We start from the raw sequence: 14,865 nt of genomic DNA on the forward strand, positions 1-14,865 counted from the left end.
ACTTGTACAGTAGCGAGAGAAGTTTAGCAATATTATCATAATCCAAGATTCTGCAAATTTTCTCTCATTAATTAGCATTGCTTTTACAAAGCCGCTAAACAAAAAAAGAGTGAATTCAAAGGACGCTCATATTAACAATGTCTAACACACAGGCGCCTTTTGAGACCCTCTAAAAATAGAAGAGACTTTTAAAGAGGGGTCCTTTAGGTTCCCCCACTCAAGCACAGATGAGTACCAAGAGAAAGTGTTGACTGTGCATGGCAAGGCTCTGGCCCTCCTAAAATACTGGCAAATGGAAGGGTAAAGACTGTGGTGGCGAATTGTTAGACCTCTGTTGGTAAACACTTCCACTTAGTTTGTATGGCCCACCGAAAACTGTCTTACCATAATCACCCACTCTCCTTTCACCCTCCTTTCATGCTGAGGGGCAAAGGAGTAGGTAATAAGGGGGAAGGGGAAAGAGTGTGTGTGATGGGGGAGGTGAATGTCCCCCTTTGTTGGGATCATATTATGTTTCCACCACAATACTCCTATCCCTGCTTCATCAACTCTATTCATCTTAACAGTTCATGCAAATGACCATGCTTGCCTTTCATTTGTGGAGGGGGCTCTTTTATCAGTCTTAGATGCAGGAAGAGGGGAGGGATGATCCCCACCCCAAAGCACAGACTTAATCCCCCCATATGACTTAAGGCTCGCTCACATCGAACTGAATGTGGATCTAGCGCTCGTCTGCCAATCGTTCAGCGAGCTGTGTTTTAGGGACAACCCGTTGTAGACGTCTGACTGCTGGCATTGTTCATGTGATTCTACGTGTTAAATCGGTGCGCACTGGGTTAGCAAATTACATTTAGCGGTGCCAAGTGCTCTCCGCCAGCAAACGCTATTGGCGTGAGCCCTTGGAATCAAGGGTCTGCCTGTTGTAGTAGCAGTTCTAGTCTAAAGCCTATCTATCCTTCAATTTAAAAAGTCAGGGTTAGGCGAACTGAGGCCCTCATACTCTTCACAGCGCTCAACTACCCCGAAAAGGGTGAGCCTGGGTGGCATGCAGGAGACGAGACTCTGAGCCCCTCTCACGTGTGTGATAGGCTCCACTCTCCTTCATTTAGGGCTCATCAGAATCCACCTGATAAATCATGGCTTGTTGTGGTGGGTCGTTCGCGAACGAGTCGCTCTTTTTGAACAGATATTGTTGGTGAACATCGGGAGCCGAATCGCATCCGTGAAAGAGACGTTAATTTCGCTCCCTGATTTGCATACTGCTACTACTGACTTCTTTGCTGAAAACAACGTTTTTCTGCAGAAAGTTACAAAATAATTATATTAAGAGGGTGAATCCTCACGGCAGAAACAATAAATAGTAGGGAGAGCGCGTAAATCTGGTCCCCGCTGATTTTTTCCCCGGGCCATCTAATAATTTGGCCAAGTAAAAATGTATTTGAACGCGCATTTCACGATCTGACATAATGGTAATCTACCTTTAGGGATTTACCATTGGAGATGTTCAATTGTTTCATTGTTATAGGTCGATTTTTAAGCATTTTGAATGAAGAACCGGTTGGGAGCCAAATGAGCCAGCTCTTTTAGGTGAATGGATCGAAATGGGCCAGTTCACCGAAAAGACTCGGAATGCCCATCACTAATGGCTTGCAGAAACAGTGCTGGTCTCCCCTCCCTCTCGTCTTCTCATTGGAATATAAGTGCTCTGAAATAATATCATATTTTTAGAATCACTGCATTTGGAGGGGGGAAAAATAATCATAAAAAAGTGTTTAGTAATATTTAACATATTTTGTTGTGACATAGGATTTGATCTTACTATAGTAACCCATTGGCACAAACACAGACAGATTGAAGCGATAGCTACTAGTTCTTCAGCTGACAAAGTAGACGTATTCTACTGTAACGGGCTCTCTAGGCAGACACAACAATTAACCTATCTCGCGCGTCCTAATAAAAAGCCAGCCCCCCATTACGCACGGAAGAGTCCCTCGTTAACGAAACATCCACCTTCAAGTACCTGAGATAACTTGGCCAGACCAAGTGCCTCTTTCTCAAACACAGCCAGTCTGCCACAATACACTGCAAAGTGCGAACTGAGAGAGCGGCAGCCCCCACCTCAAGAGCTGTAATGGGGGAGTGGGGTGCGTGCGTGCAACTGCCTGCAGAGCAGGGGGGAGTTTTGCTGTAGGAGGTGTTATCCGGACTTAAGAAATGACGACTTTATTTCCTTGTCCCGTCCTTACATCACATGAGTTCTCGATAGTTGTTGTAACACTATTATAGGGTAATTTGTTGGTAAATGGGATTTAAAAAAAAGTAAGGTCAATAAAATTGAGCCATTGACACCCGTAGAGGTGTTTCACAGGCAAATAATGTTTTTATTGCCACCAGAGGCGTTTAGCTAGTGTTGGTGGACAATTAGTAACAATATGTTAAGTGTAACCAAATCCTGGAAAGACTCGCCCTCCAATCTAAACAAACCCATGGCAGCGACATGTCATTGCAGTTTGCACCAATAGTATACTGTACTCTAGAGAGGAGTCTTTGACTTTCTAGATAACATTGTATTTACAAGACAACACAACAACACACCAGAAAGAGAAATGGAGACAAACGTTCAACAGTGTAACAACATTCGTATAATGTAACAACACTTACAATGTAGTTGCACTGTGTTGCAACATTTGACTTCAACTCACCCTTGATGCTTTCCTCTTATACTTGTTGGCGAAGTCAAATTTCTCTTTAATCTCGTCCAAATGCTGCTCCAGGCGTGCCTTCTCCTCTTTCCCCGTGTAATCCTGGCCCAATAGGATGTATGCCCTCCATTTGGCGGAGTCAAAGCCCCAGTGGCAAGTCCTGTTTTCCAACGATTTGTGACTGTGCACCACGAACTTATGTGTCGGGTACATGAGTCTGCAGTCCATGCACTGGATGCAGGCTGCGTTGGGGCTGGTGTACAGCTCCGGGACGAAGAGACCCTTGCACTTTCCGAAACACTCGTGGTATATTTTGAAGCTTCTCTCCGTGATCTCCAGCTCCAGGGAGCCAGAAAACTCTTTCTTGCAGTGCGGCGGGTAGGTGCCCCCGTAAATCAGGGCATTGCACAGGCGCTCCGCGTCAGTTTTGGTTATGAGTCCGCAGGAAGGCGCGGAGAATGGAAGAATCCCCATGACTTTGAGGATCTCCAGCTGTTCCGCCGTGCACCTGGAGCAGTAGATGTGGAGGTCGTCGCACACCGAGTTGATCTGCTGGAGGGAGAAATCCCGAAGGACGGTGTTAAGGATCTGCGGCAAGCACAGACGTTTCTCGCCGCCGACCACGAAACAGGAGACAGTCTCCGTCTCCAAGACCGTCTCGCACCTCTCAGTGGAGCGGTCGGACGGGATGAAGAGAGGCCCCGGCATCACTGTCGGCGGTTGCATGGGCAGATGCAGCACGGGCTCGGGCTCTTTCCCATCCTTCTTGAACAGGAGGTCATGTGGCCATCGAGCAGAAAAAGCTGCCGGTCCGCCGAGGGAGCTCATAGAACTCAGATGAAACTGCTTGAGAGTTTGTTGCAGTCCTGGGTGAGGTTGGAAGCTTTGTCGAGTTACAGTCTCCATGTTTTCACTGCGACTTTGAAAGCGAGAGTTCCTTTCAACTGGGGAAAACTAAAACAATCGAAAGACACGATAGGTCCCGGTTCCTTGTAAATCCAAGGTATCCCAGAATTAGCCAAGTGCGGAAAGCGCTTCATCAAACATCCACAAAAAAAGTCCCAGGTAGTGAGTTTCCAATTCCGTTGACTAGGAGCCTACTAGGCGAATGGTGACACCGGCGAGTCTTCCCATGCAGTAGACTCCCGACTGTCCATATCTAAAACGCGTCCCTCTGAAACTCCTCCAAAAAAGAATGATACGCTTTTGAAGTTCCAGAAAAAGTAACGACCGATAAAGCAAAGCCTTCTCTCTATGTAACAGGTGTAAAACGCATACAAAAAATCAGTTTCAAATACTGCAGTAGAGCCCGATGCAAACACTCCGTTTACCCACGCAGTTCGCTACGCCTGTGTGGAGATGGCTAGTCTGTGAGCTGGGTTGCGCTCGCTCACTCACTTGCCCCCTTGCTCTCTCTCTCTCTCTCTCTCTTTCTCTCTCTCTTTATCTCTCTCTCTCTCTCTTTCTCTCTCTCTCGCATCCCTCTCTCAGTGTTTGTGAGTGTCTGGCTCAATCATTGAATCCCAGCCAAGAATGTGACTGACTCCGCAGGCTGGCTCTTCCAGGAACAATTCGGCACTCCCCTACTTCTCCTAGAAGCCTTGTGCGGACTATGCGAAGGCGAAAAAATGCACAGGGCTCATTGAATCCCTTGATTCACAGCTAGGAACGGCTGTAACCGAAAGAGAATGGGTGGAGTTTGCTACAGACAGTCAAATTTAGACTTTAAGGGGAAATGCAAATTATACGACTGACTGCGGTTTGTTTATTTAGGTTTATCTTTCCAGGCTGGCTTATACTGTGAATTGCGGAAACTAGGGAAGAATACATATTAGGGCCACATATTTTCAGATTATAGCAACATATGAATAACTATTATTATTGTTATTTGGACGCACCATTCCAATTCCATTAATTTTACGCATAGGCTGTTTTTACGCATAGACTTGTTTTACTCTATAGATGTGCCAGATAATTGCGCAAGCACGGCTATACTGTTCGAGCTCCCCTACAGTAGCAGCACAGTCTAATGCAATGAAACAATTATGTTTGAGTCACTTTCCCCCAGGGTTTTTTAGTTTGAATTGTAATGTGCATCAACGAGGGCATGAATACGCACACTTTAACCTTATGAACAATTGAGCAGTGCAGTGGGTGTTAGGCTACGATCAAGTGGACTAGCCTACACCGAATCATTCCTATTGTGCTGGAAAGAGTTGGGAAAAGTGAGAAAAATACAAAGTGAACTGTCACTGTGCATTTAAAATGTACATTGTTACTTGGGTGTAATTAACTTGAGCAATGACTGACTCACATCAATGAATGTGATTGAATAAATAATCTAGCCTACGCCTAATACACTTGTGGAGTATAGATTCGCTTTTTTACTACTACACGGTTTTAATACAAATCGGCCTTCAAAAGATTCATGAAATTAACTGTATGCCAGTCTACACATGCATTGTAATGTTGTTCATTTGTTCGGGTCTGTTGTCGTTTGCTGTCATCTCCAATAAAGATTTACTGTGATGACGTGAGCTGAAAATGAAAGGTGAGGCAATTGTTTGCCGTTCCTGTGGCTCCTCCTAGCCATGAGGCAATGTAACTGCAACCGCACGGCAATTGGAGATATGCTCAGTCACAGAGGTCATTAGAATATAAATTAGGCCATAAATTAGTACTCTGGATATTAATATCATCAATATATTTACATGGCATATAGCAAACATAACCATGAGTAGGCTACAATGTTCATGTGAGCAATATTCTGACCCCTAGACCAAAGGCCAATGTGTTATATTGAGTTTATATGCCAATCATGACCTACCCTCCAGAGGCAATCCACTTGCTAAAGCCTACACCAACAGTCTCAACCATTTTCCACAATGGATCAGTCCAATCCTTTTTGAAACAAATGACAATTATGACAATGTTTGAGTGCAAGTGGACAAACTGGTACACAGGCTAGGATTTTTCCATTTTCCTCAGAAACCCACCCACGGTAATTGACATGGTGGGTTGACAGATCTGGAGCTATAGTGATGAGCTATATCCCGAATGGCTTGCGGATAACTTACCTTTTTGAAGGGACAGGGGGGACCTGGGGCTTCGTCTATTTGCTAATGGATATAAGTGAGATGCAGTGTATGCGGTGGCAGGTAGGCTAGTGGTTAAAACGCTGACTAGTAACCGAAAAGTTGCTGGTTTTTATACCTGAGCCGACCAGGAGAAAAATCTGTCGATGTGCCCTTTAGTAAGGCTCTTAACCCTAATTTGCTCCAGTGATGCCATACTACTATGGCTGACCCTGTAAAAAAAACACACATTTCACTGTTCCTGTCCGGTGTAGGTTACTATATATATATATATATATATATATATATATATATAAAACAATCAAAAGACACGATTTTTCAAAGGGTGGTTACTTTGAAAAATCTCAAATATTGTAACAGCAGTCGTCAGAAGGAGTGGACCAAAACGCAGCGTGGTAAGTGTTCATCATTTATTATATATAACGAAACACTTAAACAAAGAAACAAAATGAAAGCCAACAGTTCTGTCAGGTCACTGATAACAAAACAGAAAACAACTACCCACAAAACCAAGTGGGAAAAAGGCTGCCTAAGTATGATTCCCAATCAGAGACAACGATAGACAGCTGCCTCTGATTAGGAACCATACTCGGCCAATACAAAGAAATACAATACATAGAATGCCCACCCACACAGTGCGAATCACTGCATAACATGGTGACTGACTGTTCACCTGCTCCCCACGGTAAGCACGGGGAGTTGGCTCAGGTCTCCACCCTGACTCTGCCAATCTCCCCGTGTCCCCCCCACCCCCCAATTTTCTTTGGGGATGCCTCTCGGGCTTCCGTCGTTGGGCTAGCTCCTTGTAATGTCGCCGTTCCGCTTGCGCCGTCTCCCCCTGCTTCCATGGCAGGGTCTTATCCCCTGCCATTACCTCCTCCCAGGTCAAGGACGTCCTCCATTCTCTCTTCTCCTAAGCCCAGGATCCCTGCTCCTCCTGGGCACGCTGCTTGGTCCGTTTTTGGTGGGTAGTTCTGTAACGGCAGTCGTCAGAAGGAGTGGACCAAAACGCAGCGTGGTAAGTGTTCATCATTTATTATATATAATAAAACACTTAAACAAAGAAACAAATCGAAAGCCAACAGTTCTGTCAGGTCACTGATAACAAAACAGAAAACAACTACCCCAAAACCAGGTGGGAAAAAAGCTGCCTAAGTATGATTCCCAATCAGAGACAACGATAGACAGCTGCCTCTGATTAGGAACCATACTCGGCCAAAACAAAGAAATACAATACATAGAATGCCCACCCCATATCACACCCTGACCTAACTAAACAGAGAAAAACGACTCTCTCAGGTCAGGGCGTGACAAATATAAACTATATTTTGATTAGTTTAACACTTTTTTGGTTACTACATGATTCCATATATGTTATTTAATAGTTTTGATGTCTTCACTATTATTCTACAATGTAGAAAATAGTAAAATAAAGAAAAACCCTGGAATGAGTGTGTCCAAACTTTTGACTGATACTGTATATATATTTTTTACATCTGCTGAGCCACTCGAGGCCAAGCCTGAGAGACAGTTGAGAGAGAGTGAGCGGCGAACATCTTTCCTCTTTTCAATGATTCATAATACATCAAGTCCTTCTCCTCTCTTTCGAGTTCCCCCCCTCCTCTTTCTCTCTCTCTCTCGCTTCGGCTCCTCTCTGCTTTTGTGAGCCTGGATGGTCAGTTGGTTCTGCTATTTTTATTTCCCCCGTCTTCCTTCCTGTATCCATGGCGATGGCACACAACAGGATCACAACTCCTAAATGACATAACCTTTCTTTCCAGGCGCCTGGTTGCTTTTCCCAGTGTAACACTGCAGGCAGGCATCCACAGCCTGCATCGCCTGGGTCTGCTTTTGTGCTTTTCCCTCTGCGGTAAAGGACTACCCATGTCAGCAATCTAGCCCTCTGGAATTCTCATCTTCTGGGGCACTGTTTCAAAATTGTCCTCACCTATTTTCAAAGTGGCAGGTTTTCCCATAGTGTTATTTTTCCCTGTTGCCCTCCTCTCTCTTTTCTTTTCCTTCCATCCTTTAAGCTTTTTTCCTTGTCTTTTCCATTACATAACCTCCATAGCTGTTCTTTCTGTTCGTCCTCGCTTTTGTCCCAAAGCTTAGAAAGTCCCACTATTATATGACTTCAACTTTCCACCACCTAGTTCTGTGTTCTAGAATGACAGTATGATAACAGGCTACAGTGGCCATTGCATAACTCAACCCTTGCATTGACCATCAGTGACCTATACTGCTGACTACAGTGTGGTACAATAATAAAGTTAGGAGGAATTAAAAGCATATAGCTTTTTCCTGTATATCATTGTAAAGTAAAAATGATCCTTTCTTACTTACTGTTATTGTACAAATAACTACACATGAGAATGACAACATCTTTTTTAAACCGAGGAATGACATCAAGAGAGAAGTATACGAACTATACAATTGCAGAAAGTTCCTAAACTGTAACTAATTAGAGCTGATATAAAAATTATAACATGTACATTTCCCAGTGGCAGATATTGTGAATGCAAAATGTTGGTATAAATGAACATTTGAACAATCGAGTTTACTGGATGGATACAATGTTTCAAATAACTTTGAATCTGCTACTTGCGTTCTTCACCCGACGTGTGTGCCTGCGCACTGACGTCATCACACAAACAAGGAAGTCTGTGCTGTTCTGTCAATGCCGCGAAAAATCGAACTGTGGCAGACTGGAGAGATAGATCATTGCTATGGCTGAGAAATGCCCAAAGTCAAAACTAAAAAGAAAGAAATTGTCTATCGAGGAGCCTCTAACTGATATATTTTTCAGGAACACGCTGATAAAGAACAACGAAAGTTCCAGTGCATCGATTGAAAGCTTGAGTTCAACGAGGTAAGCAAGCAGTTGAAGTGTAGTAACGTTAGTCATCTATCTAGCTCCCCCCTATCGCGATTTACTCTTTTGTTTTTATTGCAATACAGGATATGTATAACTGATACCCAGATTGAACATTAGCTTCTACAATTACTCTGTGCTGTGGTGACAAGAAGATCGTGTCTTCCTTGAATGCAATGCATTGTCTTCATTTCAAATAGATAGTGGTTGGTTCTCATCGTCAAGTCCATATTAAATTAAGAAACATAATTGCTCGTGTTTTCTTTACTAGTCATATTTATGTGCTCTATTATTTTGCTGTGTTCTGTAGACCTGTGGTCCCTACAGAGTCGTGGTGGTCCAGAGGTGACCTGGCTGCAGTTGAGAGTCTCTGGGCCCTGACTCTGAGTTCTGCTCTTCCCTGTCTTGACGCTCACCCCTGGGACCCAGTCCCTGACCTCCCAACAGCCTCCACACTGGTGAGTTAGCCAGCCCAAGAGTGTGGATGCATCTCACTAGTTGTGTTGGAGCAGGACTTTGTTTCAGCCAATCAGTAATAGATTGTACTAATCAACTGGTCATCGCCTTAAATCGAGACCTTTATTAATTGAATGTAGCGTGTTGTATGGCTTGAACAAAAGCTTTTATTTACAAAGTTAGCAATCCCACTATAAGTAGCTAATTCTCCATCCAATTGGAGACAGATTTTCATGCAAAAATAAAAATAAATCTGCATAAATAAATGTGCATTTTCCCACCAGTGGTGTTTCCATCAAACTGACTTGTGGATAAAAAGCAATGTTTGACGATGTAGTGCACGTCAAATGTACTTTTTTTCAAGTGCTTTTGAAGTCAGAACAATTTTTCAACCAATAAGATTGTCGTTAGCCTGATAAGCTTGCTAACATTGCTAATAATAAAGTTATCAGCTTGCTAACATGGCGAATAATAAAGTTATCAGCTTGCTAACATTGCTAATAAGTTATCAGCTTGCTAACATTGCTAATAAGTTATCAGCTTGCTAACATTGCGAAGAATAAAGTTATCAGCTTGCTTAACATTGACAATATGGTCAGACTAGCTACGTTATCCATATTGATGGTTGTAGTTGTCAAAAACTGACTTGTTGTAAAGGTAAAACTTCCGCGGTAAAACGTCACAACTTGGCAACTCGGGTAACAATATTTTCTCAGAGGTTACCACTTGTATTTTCAACTTGGGGGGGCATTCAAGTAAAATTTCCACTGGGAACTAGGAGCTTCCGATAGCACATGAACGAGGCAAAACGGCATGCTTTCCCTCGTCATTGTGGGAGGACCACACATCATATCATCGCGACTCCAAGTTTAGGCTGCTTCGATATGATCGTTATTCAATCAATATTTGCGCAAAAATGCATTTCCACCGCCATTTCTCACATAATACATTTAAGACACAAAAATATCTCACCTTGTCTAACATATTTTGTTATCTGTTAATTGGCATGTCACCAGAATAAGACCCTCAATATTTATTGGAAAGGAGCATCAAGCGCATCACCATGCAGTTTCACCACCCTGTGAAGTTCATCATGATTTATTTAATATGTAGCCTAATTATTTATGCTAGCTTCCCATTTCCGATGAGCACGTGAAGTCGTAAGTCCGACCGTGATTATACTTTTGAAGTCAACAATTCTTCAACCAATAAGATTGTCGTTAGCCTGATAAGCTTGCTAACATTGCTAATAACAAAGTTATCAGCTTGCCAGCAGAGTGAATGGAGATGATGTAGCCTCAGTGAGGACATTACTCCCTTGCCCTCCTCTCCCATTTGGACAGTTTACAAATAGGTTTCTATCAGGCCTGTCGTGACATTTTTTTATCCGGCATATACTTTACTCAAATAAAAAGGTTGGATGAATTCTCAACTCTCAACCGCCACTGTTGTCAATTCCACCTTGTACCATGCAGGACTAAACAGAATATGTCAGAAAATTACAATTTCTCTCACATACAATAGCTGTTTTTGAACAGCACTCTGCACTAGACTAGTAGAGGAGGAAACCAATGTGTCGTTGAGTACTGCTGAGCTGACTAAAATGGTGGTCACTGTTGACCTCCCAGACGGCTATAGCCTGCTGGCTGGCTCTGGCTCTCAGAGCACCGGTCAGACAGTGGCAGTTCTGGCCCACGCGCGCCACATGAACCAATCACTTTGACAGGTAGCTGATGCAACCTTGCATTTGCTGAATAATTGACTCCAGTGGGCTTCTCTTAGAAAAGCCCTGCTAGCTACCAGCTAAAGGAGCCAGTTAAGCTCCTATGTGACAGACATATGGCCCAGACGAAAGACTGGATGAAATGATGTCTGATGTACCGCCGGGATAGCAACTCCAAGGCTAGCGTCACTTTTTCTTTTAACACTCCCAGTTCTTCCTTATTACGTATTTGGACACATTAGACTTAGTCACATTTGAGAGGATCTCAAGGCTTGATGGGGACAAAGTTACTCTAAGCATGCCCCCCCGCTCTCTGGCTCTCTCCTTCCCATTCTCTCTCCTTTCTATTGCTCTCTCATCTCCCTATCATTTCACTCACCCTCTCTTTCTGCCTCTCTCCTTTCTTTCTGTCAACCCCCCCATTTTCCACTTTCTCTCTCTCTGTCTTTCTCTGTGTTTCAGAGCTCTAATGTAGACCATCAGATTGAATGGAGATGGTGTAGCCTGAGTGAGGACATGACTCCCTTGCCCTCCTCTCCCTCTCCTCCTCTGAGTACTCCCACGGCCCCACACAGTTCCACCACAGACTTTCCTCTCAATCCTTCTCCTGGGCTGGAAAAGACTCTCCTCCCAGTCCCAGTACAGACTAGCCAGACAACATCCACCATCAATGGCCCTCCTTCGAAGTCTGCTCCCTGTCTAGAGGGGCCCGGAGAGGGGAGCAGTAGTTGTGGTGCTGGCCGCCCCAGACCACCAAGTCTGGGAGCCCGAGTGCCTTCTAGCTATGGAAGGGGAGGCCCGTGGAGTGGAGGGGGGAATAGCAGAGTGCCATCCAGAAAGGACACAAAACGAGGGGAAGGAGGGCAAAACACGGCAGCGGCCAGACCCCACCCTACAGCCAGGCGACCCGGAGGAGAGAAGGAGAGTCATCCCTCTATTCCTCAGCCCTTCATCATCAGAGCAGGGAACGGAGGATCATCATTACCAGCAGAAGCAAGAAAGGGTGGAGGAGGAGTAGGAGAGGAGGGCGAGAAGAGGGGGATGAAGAGGCTGCAGCTACCTGCAAACCAGGTGGACGCCACGTCCTCTACCTCTGACAGCTGCTCCCATGGAGGAGGAGGAGGAGGGGAAGGGGGAGAAAAGGGAGGAGGGGGTGTCTGGGATGGGCAGAGCTGATTGGGTTGCTGGCAAAGGAGGAGGAGGAGGAGGAAGGGCAATGCAGAGCTGCCCCATGTGCCTGGTGCCGTTTCCAGCTGGGTAAGTTAGAGCTGCCTGCCTCTTCAACCTCTCTGTATTCAACACACTCATCTGCTCTCTCTCGTTCCCATATGCCTGCTGCCTTATACTACTTTCCTTCCTAAATACTAAAATTCAATGGTAGTTGGCTGCTTTTCTGCAGAGGTAAAACCTTGGTGTCTGACAAATCCAAGGTATAACCATTGACTGTATGGATTCCATTCTTTCACATATGCAGGGCATTTCAAAATGTAGCTCTGGGATATACATCCTAGACAGAATTTCAAAATGTAGCTCTAGGATATACATCCTAGACAGAATTTTAAAATGTAGATCTTTACATCCTTGATTGCATAGCGGACCATGCTGGGTTTGCATGTAAACAGTGGAAGGGAAGTGGGTTGAAGAAAAGTACACAGTAAATCATTCATTGAAATGGGTAAAAAAGCCAGGCCGTTTTAAGTGAGGTAGAGGAGGAGTGAATGAATGACGGGGCTAAAAAGCAGGGCTCAGGGCCAGTGGTACGAGAGCTGGATCCCTTTCCCCTCTCTCGTTTTACTCTCCTTCTGAACAGGCCGGCCTTTGTGTTGGCCAGGGCCTGGCCTGGGTCTGGCCCCGCATCATGGTCTGCTCGCCTAGCCAGCTCTGTGTACCTTGGCCCGGCCACACAACCCCGCTGTACTCCCCTCCCAACTATCTCTCTCTCTCTCTTGGCTGGACTAGCAGGAACAATGGCTTCCTCTGTCTGGAGAGATAGAAGGAAGAGGAGAGTGACCTAGAAGGGGGAAGTGAGAGGGGTCTCTCTATCTCTTGTTTAGAAATATGAAGAGCTTTTTCTCTATAACGGCATTTATCCGTCGTGTGTGTGTGTGTGTGTGTGTGTGTGTGTGTGCAAGGGTGCAGGAGGATAACTCTGCTCCAGTTTCTTCTTTCTCAGTCTTTCTCTCCTGGAGAGGACCCTCTGCCCTTGCATTACCCTCCAGCAGAATTGCATAGAGAGAGATGCAGAAAGAGTGATCGAGAGGGAGAATGAGAGGGAGCGAGAGATACTGAGAGAGAGTCAATCTCAGTAGGCCTTTTAAAACAGGGCAAGTAAAAGGTACATGAGACCCAAACTGTGCGAGGGGGGCCCAGCAGGAGAGTAGCAGCAGCAATCTGAAGTTAATAAGCCGAAAGCACTGAAGCTCAAGAAGAGACACTGAAAAGATGTCTGTTCCATCCACACCCCCATCCATTCAGATTCAGTGCACTTTCAGTGCAGTCGACAGTTGTGTTGAGCTTGAGCATCATATCGATACAATACATGCGATGAAAGTTGTGATCATTGAAGGTATTACATGGCGGTTATGATTATTGACTGCCGTTTTTAAAGTAGGCCTCGAATTGTAACTTTTTTTTTCTTCTGTAAGAAATATTTGATTGCTGCCTTCTTGGGACAGATTTCTCCTGTGGAAAGAGATTTGAACCACCTGGATTGATAAAAGACAAATGACTGAAATGCTGTCCATCCATCTCTCCAGGTTCACTCAGATGGACTGTGACAGCCACCTGGCCAAGTGTCTATCAGAGATGACCGTCGACATGACCTGGTGATAGTCCACAGAGTCTTCTTCTGACACCAAGGATGGATGGAGGTTTGGAAGGACAGCCAGCTGGCCGTTGCACCACATTTGGGTCGTGTTCACTTGGCACGAAACAGAAGAAAATGGACCGAATTGGGGAGGTGCTATCGGAACTTGTCGAATTAAAAATGCTTGTTTTTGCCTTTACCCTTTGTAAGATTTCCAACCCTTGTTAGGACCTCTTACTGGCCCACCTCCGCCCCTTCCCACCAACCTATCATCATGCACTACAAGGTTGGAATCATAGAGATGGATAGAGGGCACACCTGCCACTAAGCATTTGAGGCGTACCACTTCCCATCGCTATGGTTGGAAACAATCTCTGATGTGTCCCATATTGCTTCATTCAGATACACATTTTGTTCTCTCTTCCGCTCCTAACCGCATATGCTGCCATAGAAATAGAATGAATAGAACGAGCGTCCCCATTCAAGCCAACAAAGGTATAATGGGTGGACTGGTGGGCAAAGCGAGGAGCAAAGCAGGAAGTGAACCCTGTAGTAGTTAGTAGAAATAGTTGCCATTGCGCCCTGGTAGCCTAAGCAGAAAGCTCCTGTAAATACTGCCTTCAGAAAGTCTTCACACCCCTTTACTTTTCCCACATTGTGTTACAGCCTGAATTTAAAATGGATTAAATTGAGATTTCTGTCACTGGCCTACACTCAACACCCCATAATGTCACAATACCCCATAAGTAGAATTTATGTTTTTTTAAATTTTATTTGACAAATTAATGAAAATCTGAAATGTCTAGTCAATAATTATTCAACCCCTTTCTTATGGCAAGCGTAAATAAGTTCAAGAGTAAAAATGTGCTTAACAAGTAACTTAAGTTGCATGGACTCACTTTGTGTGCAAAAAGTGTTTAATTAGATTTTTAAATGACAACCTCATCTCTGTACCCCACACACACAAATCAAATTAAACACTTATCTGTCAGGTCCCTCAGTCGAACAGTGAATTTCAAACACAGATTCAACCACAAGGACCAGGGAGGATTTCCAATACTTCACAAAGAAGGGCACCTATTGATGGATGGGTAAAAGCAGACATTGAATATCCCTTTGAGCATGGTGAAGTTATTACACTGAACAAAAATATAAAGGCAACATGCAACATTTTCAAAGATTTTACAGTTACAGTTCATATAAGGAAATCA

The 14,865-nt window shown here is 44.4% G+C and overlaps 2 protein-coding genes across 2 annotated transcripts in view; one reads left to right on the forward strand and one right to left on the reverse strand.

Moving 5' to 3' along the window:
* The window catches only part of LOC115168950 (ski oncogene), a 75,970-nt gene extending 71,865 nt beyond the window's left edge, over positions 1 to 4,105 (reverse strand). Inside the window, exon 1 of the mRNA XM_029724509.1 lies at positions 2,703 to 4,105. Within this exon, the coding sequence (XP_029580369.1) occupies positions 2,703 to 3,608 (906 nt within the window). The 5' untranslated portion in view covers positions 3,609 to 4,105. The remainder of the gene's footprint in view (positions 1 to 2,702) is intronic.
* A 2,078-nt stretch (positions 4,106 to 6,183) lies between these two features.
* On the forward strand, positions 6,184 to 14,108 carry LOC115168952 (translation initiation factor IF-2). Its single transcript, XM_029724514.1, has 5 exons — positions 6,184 to 6,192; positions 8,604 to 8,666; positions 8,980 to 9,127; positions 11,311 to 12,105; positions 13,605 to 14,108. The coding sequence occupies exon 4, from the start codon at positions 11,365 to 11,367 to the stop codon at positions 12,022 to 12,024; it is 660 nt and encodes a 219-aa protein (XP_029580374.1). The 5' UTR covers positions 6,184 to 6,192; positions 8,604 to 8,666; positions 8,980 to 9,127; positions 11,311 to 11,364; the 3' UTR covers positions 12,025 to 12,105; positions 13,605 to 14,108.
* Positions 14,109 to 14,865: the final 757 nt, after the last annotated feature.

This window comes from Salmo trutta, chromosome 30, assembly GCF_901001165.1.
Source record: "Salmo trutta chromosome 30, fSalTru1.1, whole genome shotgun sequence".
Classification (NCBI taxonomy): Eukaryota; Metazoa; Chordata; class Actinopteri; order Salmoniformes; family Salmonidae; genus Salmo; species Salmo trutta.